General features: G+C 32.0%; 1 protein-coding gene across 2 annotated transcripts in view; it reads left to right on the plus strand.

Moving 5' to 3' along the window:
• Positions 1 to 11,061, plus strand: part of LOC145276826 (bactericidal permeability-increasing protein-like) — a 139,287-nt gene that overhangs the window by 9,757 nt on the left and 118,469 nt on the right. For both annotated transcript variants that reach the window (XR_013868036.1, XM_080128176.1), the window contains exon 2: positions 3,963 to 4,050. Coding sequence is in view for 1 of the 2 variants with exons in the window: in XM_080128176.1 (XP_079984302.1) it covers positions 3,963 to 4,050 (88 nt within the window). In the remaining variant the exon portion in view is untranslated. The remainder of the gene's footprint in view (positions 1 to 3,962; positions 4,051 to 11,061) is intronic.

Here is an 11,061-nt window from a genome sequence, read left to right on the forward strand (position 1 = left end):
GAACCATCCCCCTAAGTACTCCAATTTACAGAATTCCCACTACTTATGTTTACTAAGTTGTGCTAACATTGACCCTTATCCTCGAGTGGTTTCGTGGTCTTGCTAAGTGGTGAGTCCTCTATAATATATATATATATATGTATATATCGGTACATTTGTGAACATATGTGTTTTGTGTAAATTTTTAGTATATTTTTTTACATATGCATCACCACTCATCAAGGCCAAGATACCACTCGAGGATAAGGGTTAATAGTGTACACTAGAAATTGGACAATATAGTAACCTCTAGTAATAGAGATTCGGTAAATTTGTTAACTGATATGGAACGGCTCATCACTATCTTGTTCATGTTAGACATATTGTAGTCAGCTGGAAAGACAATTCCATAGGCGTGCAGTTCTAAGAAAGAAGTTTTGTTCATGGAATCTTCGCTTAGGTTTAGGCACCGATAAAGAGTGGGGAAACTAGTGATAGTGTTTTCTGCTAGACAGGTGTTTCTTGTGAAAGTTTGGCAAGGGGGGCATAGAATGAAGCTCAGTCGAGCACCTGCCATGAAAATAACGATAAAGCAGAGACAAACTCGCAATATCTCTTTTGTGAGGAAGACGTTGTAGGGAAGAGAAAAGGAGATCCATCACAAGGCTACGAAGTCTATTTTGAACTCTATCAAGGCAAGATAATCCTTTCTAGCAGCTCCTGCCCAGATGTGGTAACAGTAGTCCATCATTGGGCGTACCTGGCTCTTATATAGATAGAGAATTGCATAAGCAGTGAGATATCTACTGGATCGATGGAAGGATCCCACCATTTTTCTAGTGGCCTTGGCAATGGATTTTATCTATGTGTTCCATTTAAGATCAGGAGTAAAGGTCAAGCCCAGAAGCTTGCCAAACATGAAGCCTCCCCAAGACGAGAGCCATTCATTTCAATTGATGCCAGATGGGGATCAGAACGTTGATGATGTAAAGATAAAAGCTTTGTTTTCGATGCATTAAAATAACAAGTCACCTCTTTCCCCATTGCAGCACTTGCTCAAGATCAGAGAAGAGAGAATCAGAGAGAACTTGGTCGTTTACGGTCTTAGATGTGCTACCATAGTAGATAGTTGTGTCATCAGCATAGCTGTCTACGAATGATCTAAGGATGTGATTTGGAAGATCATTAATGTAGATCAGAAGAGAGTTGGGCCCAGGATGGACCCCTGAGGTCTCCAGCATTAATACTAAGAGCTTCTGATTTCTGCCCATCAACCATTACTCTTATGACCCTATCAGAGAGAAATGATTTGATAATTGAGAAGACATTTCGAGCTATACCGTAGCTGGAGATATTGTGAAGTAAACCTTTATGGATACTCTATCAAAAGTCTTTGATATGTCAAGTACAATTGCCCTAGAAAGGTAGCCTCCGTCGAGATTCGCTAATTCTATGAGATATAACTGTAAGCACATCTGTTGTAGATCTAGCAGAACGGAAACCATATTGCATGTAATTGAGAAGATTATTTTTGCTAAGATGGTTGATTATTTCTCTATTTAACACAGAATCCAGCAACTTACTCATGACGCCCAGGAGACTTATTGGACTGTATTGCGAGGGAGATGGGCGATCACCTGAATTCTTAAATACGGGACATACTGATGAGATTTTCCAGGGTGATGGGAAGCAATTCTTCTTACAACTACGTTTAAACCGTTTTGTAACGATGGGCGCAAGTTCTGGTTGAATTCTATACTTATTTTAATTTGATTTTATACAATGACGAATATTCATGACATGTCGTGTGAATTTTTTGTATAATCTAATATATAAATCTTACTATGTCCTTCCCTCTGTTAGAAAAGGCACCTCATACTATTACAGACTCTCCACAACTATGACGTGTGGAAAAAAAATTCAAAGGGTATGTTTTTGCCATGCCTACACCAACGTAAGCCATTTGGACCATCTAAATTGAATTTTTCCTCATCAGAAAACAGGACTTTCTTCTACTTCTCAACGTCTCACGTTCACGACGAAATCTTAAGCGGTCCACTTTGTGATATGGAAGCAATCGATCCATGCTTAAAAAGGTTTCTTTCAAAGATTTTTAAGTGTTCTTAAATGTTTGATTAGCAGTGTATATGTTATTGATGTACGATATGTATATATATATATATATATATATATATATATATATATATATATATATATATATATATAAATATACTAATGATGTGACGATAGGCGTGGTTGGATAATAGGGAAGAAGAAGAAAATAATAATAATAATAATAATAATAATAATAATAATAATAATAATAATAATAATAATAGTAATAATAATAATAATAAAACAACTGTATGATAAAAAATTTAAAAAAATAATAAATAAAATAAGATGAATTTAGTTGATTCCTGACAGAGTTGGAGAAATAGCATTCATATACACATACACATTGAGTTGGAGCATACGCATTCATATACACATCCACTCGAAAATATACATTGCCCACTTTCAGTTGAATTAAATTCGTTCAATTTAGCTCTTATGCATAGATCATCGTGTAACGATAGGATCACTCTCTGACTGACGTAATGAACATTTAAAATGTTTAAAATTCAACGCTATTTCACGCAGTTAATGGTAGCCGAACGGATACGATTTCCGGTAATCGAGCCAGAGATGTCTCGTATTGCGGGGTTCGAATCGTTCGGCTGGTGTTTATCGTGACACCCTGTACTGAAGAATCCCGAAAGGATGAACCACCAGTGTCTGTAGGCATTTAATTGTTATAGTAAAACATAATTATATATATATATATATATATATATATATATATATATATATATATATATATATATTAGAAGAGCAAAATTTTAAAATGATGAGAAAGAAGTAAATCATAATCTAATGTTAAAAAATCCATAGGTGGATTAAAAAAAAAACACGAAGTCTAATTCAACCTAAGAAAAAGTGAACAATATTCGGCTGTTATTAAATAAATAAGTCGAGTGAAAAAAAATCACGAAGTGTAAAAAAAACAAAAACCGAATCCCTTTTCGTCAGACAGACTTTTAAAGGATATACACCTGTAAGAAGGAACATAAATTGTGATTTTCTTTTTGCTTTTTTTTGTAGAATTGTTGTAATAATAAGCAAAAGAAAAAAAGAACCTTAGATGGAATGTGTCCCACCAAATAATTCCAACTGTAATCGAAGGTTTCTCTGCTTATACAAAGTAGTCGGGCTAAAGCTGGTGGCAAGCGCCTCGAGGACAGATAGGTGGAACTTATTGCGCCCTATTTGTAACATAGAAAAACAATCCGAAGACAATTTAGAAGCACAGTCTTTATCATCTACAAAGTGTTGTCCAATAGCCGATTCTACAAATGGGGAATTTCTGGAAATAGGCTGATGGTCCCGGATGTAACGCGGCACATGCTGGCGATTCTAACCTGAAGACGCTGGGTCGTCTTGTCTATATAGCCGGCACCACACCGACATTGAAATTTATGAACAATATTGGTTGACAGCAAGATAGGCAAGACGTCTTTAGGAAAAGTTGCCCTTCAGGTCCAATCCAAGGTAACTTGCAGTGTACTGGAAATCTGGATGGACCATATTTGGGTTGCTCATAAAAGGATTCTATTTTCTTGTTTACAATTTTGGTGACCAGTGGAGGGGGATAGCCATTCATAATGAATATGTGGAAAGGCCAAGTAATGTATGTGTTCTGAGGACAAGAATATTTTTGCTAAATACAAGTTAAATGACATAAGTGAGTGCTTTCATTATCCCAGAGAGTGAATAGACACCTCGACATGTATGTATTAACGAACACGTTGTTATGTCTCTATATGCTTATATTTGATATTGAAATATTATAGTGATTGTTTTCTGTGCGTACTAAATACACACATCCTTTGTTGTTTTACTTATTTTGCTGTTTGGTAATATTCATTTCTTTTCTTTTTCAGTAAATGGACTGTCTATGAACAAATTGTATGAAGAGGTTAAAAGCTATACTTTTGAACCATATTCAAAGCATTTTGCCACATTATATAAGTAATATAATTTTTACAATAATTTGTTAATTCTAATAGTTTCTAATAAACATTTCCATTTCTACATAAGCTGCTATTTTAATGTAAAATGATTTACAAATATATGTACTATCACTATCACTGCACTAATATTTTCTTTCTCTATTTCTTTATCTACATCATAATTATGTTCCACTTCACAGATAACATACATCTTCAAATTAAAACAGTTTCTCACACACATATATATGAGAAAAAAAAATAGGAACATAAAAATTACAATAGGTCCAATTTCTAAGTTAATATATTTCAAATTTATACTACACCTAGATACAGTCTATTTGAGGATAAATGGGTCACAATTTTTCACTATAATATTCTCCTATTTGATTTCTTTTTTATTAGAAAATATTGTAATTTATTCGACTGACTTGATTGTGCATTGCTCTATCTAATATATGTAACTATGAAGATTCGAAGGAGATTTGCTTCAGAATATTTTTATTAAAAAAAGTTTTTTTTTTAAATATTTTTTCAATGAGGTGACATTTTTTAACTCACTTGATAAATATATTCTCATATATTTTTTCTCATATTAATTTATTTGACGGAAATTTTCCGTATATATTTTTAAACAGGTTCGTTAATATCTTAGTACTTATGCGTGTGTGTAAAATCTGCTTTCTTTGTAGCCAGTATAATGTTGAAAATTTTATATTTTGTTAATCGTAGATTTTAATATTTAGGATCATCTAGCATTATTTTCCTCCTAAAATATTTTTTTGGGAGCCACAAATATTCGTTCTGATTTTTAAACCGTGGATTTTAAACAGGGTTGCATACTATGTATGTGACGTGACCGCCTAAAAGAGCGATATCTCTCCCCATTGGAGAGATTGCGGCTTCCTAAACACGGAGTAAGGCCGAGTAATTATGCTGATATTGCCTGATAAGGGATGGATTTATGGTGTTTTTCTAAAACAGACATATATTTTATTGTTTGCGAAAATGAGAAGAGAGTACATTTGGAAAGCTATAACGGAAACTTGGCTTAGTAAAACGTCTGGTGTCTAAGTACGAGAGGTCACAGTATCAACCTTTCGGGTCGTATGAGTGCATATAAGTTATGAGCAAAGATTCGCAAGCCTTGCAGGTTTGCACACACGCAAGAATTCCGGACGTTTCCGAATAATGTTGTTAAGTTCTGATTGTTCTGCTTACCACGCCATCACTTTTCTATATAAGCAAATCCCCGGGCCCAAATTAGTAGATTGCAGCTAGATCTCGAGGCGAGAACACTCACTCAAGAAAACGCAACCCACCACCTTTTACATCACAGTAACTATCGTGGAGAACGAAGGATAAGTTGTCGGATTGTTTTCTCCTGTAATTACACTGAACAATTGTACATATGTAAAACACCTGTAATTTCGTGAATTAACTTTTAGTAGATTAAACATCCTGTGTTTATTTTCTTTTTATCTGCATTAGGAGCTAATTAATTTTCAGTGGACGCTGGCATTGGAAATCACTATCAACGCTTGCGACGCGGAAGAATTCTATAAAGAACTCCCGGGAGAGGACGACCACGGCCATTGAAGTTTCGACAGGTTCAGAGTCCATATCTGCTGACTTGCTGCAGGAGTTCTTATACGTAATTAGAAAGATGATGACTACCGTTGGTTTTCGTCTGCTGTTTTATTTTTTCAGAGTGTTTACGCGTTTTCAGACCCCACTATGACTCTATTGGTAGTCGTTTAGTGATTATGACCGATGCTGTGATACCTTAAGGTGTATATTGGTTTAAAGGCAACAATATGTCACTATCGTTTACCGGGGGAGTGTTATTTGGTGTTAGCCACGATATCACGCGTCAGACACATGGAAATATTAACGGTGTATTGGTCTCTTCTTGACGTGTTGGGCACGAAATTATTACTATTATTACTATTACACTTAAGTAACCAACCCATATAACGCTATGAGTATAGTGATCGACCCTTGTAACACTTTAAATCATTGTTCATACCTGGAATTAAGTGTTTTTTTTTTCTCCGGGTGCTTCTCCATTCCGTGATGATATCTTCCTCTTAGGTTCTAGCTGAAAAGAGTAGCAGACCCTGTTTGGATGTTGAAAGCAAATAAAACAACACGCAACACAAATTGTAATATATATAAGGGAATCTTAAGTATTTTATTTTATATAAGATATTGACAATATATTATAATTAAAAATAGATAATTCATAACATTTAAATGTTTACCCATTTAACTTTTAAAGAGCTAACTTACCTTAACTAAGTGTGAAATCACACTCACAAGATTATATCGACAGGGTGTGTGTGTATAAATTAAGAAGATGTGGAATAACATTTATATACAATCTTATTAACTCATCATGTCAGTGATGATTTTATAAGCTAATATTTGTGATGATATAAAAAGACAAGAGTATTTCGAATCTTAATGCTTCCCATTGTAAGAATGGAAAAAAAAACCTTTGTAACACTACAATGGTATGTTATGTAGATGCGTTCGGATAAACTACAACCACGATAAGTAAATCCCCGGAATAAGGTGACCTATCATAGAGTTATGGAGAGATGTCCGGGCAATCCCAGTTATAATGTGACCTGTAATAGTGTTACGGAGGTGTGTCCGGGAAATCAACAGACAATGAGATTGCCTGGACACCTCTCCATAACAGGAATGCAAAACTAAAACCGGCTTCAGTACATTATAATCTCTCTATATATAAATAAAATGAAATCATTTTTTCCATCCAACTTTGACCTTAATAGGATTAAAAATCATGACATTACATGCAAATGTAATGCATACAGACTGTAGCACATTATCTGAGGTTTGCTATAGGCCTATTACCCCTACAGTTTCTTGACAATGGTATATTCCTGTATTTTTTCCGGTTAGAGTCCACTGACAAAATCGCTTAGATTAAACGGAAGTTGTAACATCTTTTCTCTCTATTAAATTCCTACTTTCCCCTCTTCCAATTTACACCGCAGCGGATGCGTTCACAAAGAACAGTACAAGGAAATACACCGGTTTAGAATCGTACAAGATTACTTTTGGCGTTTCTTTTTTTTTATCTATTTTCCCTGATTTATGCTTTCTGTTTTTCCATAATAAAATAGAAATAAAAAAATTCAAATTAACCAACGAGAAAACGCGATTACTATTATTGTTTTCTTTTTTCCTTTTTTTCGTTAGTGTAAGACGCACTCTGCTAGACTAACCGGATTTTACTTCCGGTTTTTACGACTCTAACCGTGAAATCTAGCTATGACCTTTATTTATTAGTAGTTTCAACTCGACAATTATTTTTACACAAAGATTACAACGCAACGATATCGTGGATTCACTTGCATTCCACTTAAATTAAAATTAAAACAAATAAATTCAATTAGAATTCGAGAAAACAAAAATATTCATTTAGAATTTTGGTATGATGTGACTACTTAAACTAATCCAAAAAAACATCACTGCGGAATTGATATTTGACCTAATTCACTTTTTAGTTAATTCATAACGTTTATTTTTTTTTGTTTGTCTTGATTTTTTTTTTTTTATTTATTTTATTTCGCTTTCGCATCAATGATTGGAGTTCGACCCTCCCCCCCTTCAAACTTTTTTGGGATTTTTCAAACACACAGGGACTGCCGGACCGTTCCTATTGCATGACGTTCATTTTTTAATTGTTTTCTTTTCACATGATTTTTTTAATAGTTTAATATTGTTTGTTTTCATAATATTTAAACAGAGTTATGACCTCGCTTTGTTTTCATTTACCCCCCAACCACGCACGCCTCTAAAAACCGGACAAAGCCGGGCAATGATAGTTTTAAAATAATATGTACTGTTTATATATATATATATATATATATATATACATATATATATATATATATATATATATATATATATATATATATATATTTATATATTTATTTCTTCAGTGGTGAAAAAACCGGACGAGAGTGCTCAATATGTAATAAATTTCACACACACACACACACACACACACACACACACACATATATATATATATATATATATATATATATATATATACACACGTGGTTGAACGATAAAATTGTTTCCTAAAGAAAAAAAAACTACAGATTATATTTACTTCCTTGTTTATGTTTTCCTTTTCCATGTCTGTTTTTTTCACCTTCATTTATGAATACACATCGATTTTCATCCTCACTCATGTTGATTGTTCCCATTCATTTTTTGCTTTTTTATTTCTAATCTAAATGCATTGAAGCCGCTTTTACTTTTTTATACACTGATAATGATTTCGTGCCGGTTTTTATCCTTTTCTGATAAAAATTCATTTATCTTCGAAATGCTATGGCCTAAAGAGATATTTCTACCTTCTTCCTATTCCATACTTACTAACATCATTAGTAAAGTTTGATGTAACTTTTATTCATAATAGTTTATCCAATCAAATGTGTGGGAAAAGAATGTATTGCTTTAGAGCTTATTTTTCAACCGATTTTTATTGAACTAATATCGTCCAACCTGGATTACTATTCTAAAGATTATTTATTACGTTTAAAATATTGTTTTTCTTAAACTTATTTTTTAAAATTTTCTCAACAAATTGTATTATGTTTCTCCATATTACTAGCTTTTTCATGCTTCCTTTTCTATTTTCCATTTTTTTAACGTGTCTATATCTCAGGCATAAACGTCAAAGGAAAAATAAATCGAGACCTAAATGTTTTGATTTCAGTTCTCGGTGTTTGCGCACGTGCCGATTTTTTTTCATTTCACTTCTTAGATCATTACTATATTATTAGGTCCAATATAATATAATTATGAATACAATATTTTTAGTAATCAAACTATTATATTTAAGCTAATACTTTGTCTCAACAGAGAAATAAGTGCATTTTATTTTTCATATCGAGTAGAGTTCTTTTAATATTTTGAGTGTTGCATAATAATTATTAAGAGTGAATAATTTCTTCAGTCAATATATTTCCATTCGAATAAAAAAGCAAAAGAATGATACATGTTCGAAAACTGGTTAATATTGCGCTGTTTTTGAATTAAATTCTGTTGTTGTTTTTAGTTGCATAAATATAACGACGGTGATTAGTTTCTATTAAAATAAGTTTTATATAATACATGCAACGATTGGTAGAAATCAATGGATAATTGGTGTATAGTGGGGTTTGCTTGATATTACGTGTACACGTATAATCTCTTTCTCTAAAGCATAATTCCGTTTCAATTATAGATTCCCACATAAGATTACATGCACAGGCCCACATTCACACACTCTCTCCCTTTCTATCTCTCTCTATCTCTCTCTATCTCTCTCTTACATACACATATATGTAACATTTAAAAAAAAAATAAACATTGAATAAATTACAATAAATCCAATTTTTAAGAAAAGTAGAACTGTAAATCTTTAGGTCATGTCATTTCCATTGAAGAATTTCGTCCCAACCGGATTACTATTCTAAAGATTATTATGTTTTTAAATTTACTTTTCCTTAAAATTTACTCTAAAATTTGTTCTCAAGTATTGCATAATGTTTCTCTATGTTACTTGCTCTTTCATGTTTTCTTTCCTATTTCCTATTTTTACAACATCCCTTACCAATACCCATCGGCTGTCATCCTCAACCCTTTTAATACTTCCCATTGATTTTTTCATTTTTTCTAATCTTAATATACTTAATCTGGTTTTATTTTACATACGCTTATATTGCTATAATTGAGTTTTTCTCCTCTTCTGATGAAACGCATTTATCTTCGAAATGCTATTGTCTTAAGAGTTTTCTTTGTTCAATTGACTTGGTGATTTACTAAAGTTCAATGTAATTTTTATTCCTCATCTTTTTAACTAAATTTATAGTTTGGTCTTCCTACATGCGTCGAACTTTTACTCTCTTTTGTAAGCTTTTTTATTTTATACTATATATATTTATAAATATATATATATATATACATATATATATAAATATATATAATATATATATATATATAAGTAGATAGATATGATAATTTAGTAATTTAAATTTTTTTACGTGAAATGGTTAAATTTAAAATTTAGCATGTTTATTATATGCAAGAAAAAGAATACCTTTCAATAAGTATATTTCCTTAACCTATAGGTATTCGATGTCTACCAATCCCCTCAAAAAAGAAAATATTAGCATATATTGTAATGGTTTTACCTGATTAAATAAACACAATAAACAGCAAATCATCATTTAAAGTTACAACATTTTTTATGTCATAGAGTAGGAGGAATTATATATTAGTTAAAAATAAAAAGGATATTGAATTTCATATCCAAAGTGTATGGTAAATTCCGAAGTGAAAGTCTTTAGTAGCAGTTAGGTAAAGTGATCCAATCCGTATTTTGAACCTTCCATGGCACAACGTAACAATCCAAAGTAGGCGTAATTCCGTAATTTCTTCTTTGTTTAGTTGATGAGTGCAGTAAATGCATTATTATATATGTCCGGCTAATCTGGTTTTTAATAGACATATAATTTTTCATATCTTTATTGAATATTTTTTAATTATAATATATGAGTTACAAAGTTCACTCCAAATTAATTTCAATTTGTAAAAAAAAACTGTTTCTGTAGACAGACCAACAAAATAAAATGAAATAAATAAAAGAAAGGAAAATACCTTGCATTATACTTATAAATAAGCACAAGTGAAACATGCATCCAATAGGAATCTCATTCTAAAATTTAAAAAAGTTGCGGTGGGTGAAACAAATATTAGAGGTAAAGAAAAGGAAAAAGAGAAAAGAGGACAGAAAAAGAAATGACGACAAGAAAGAGAGAACGATAGAAAATAGAGTAATAAAAAATAAAGAATAGGAGGTGCGGTGAGGGGAGAAATAAAAGGAAAAAAATATATAAAGCAACGAAATCTATTACCGCTCAAACAGATATTTCGCCGGGGGCCTAAATATACGCCATAGTAGCATTATTATTATTATTATTATTATTATTATTATTATTAT

This window comes from Euprymna scolopes, chromosome 5, assembly GCF_053919585.1.
Source record: "Euprymna scolopes isolate OS-2025 chromosome 5, ASM5391958v1, whole genome shotgun sequence".
Classification (NCBI taxonomy): domain Eukaryota; kingdom Metazoa; phylum Mollusca; class Cephalopoda; order Sepiida; family Sepiolidae; genus Euprymna; species Euprymna scolopes.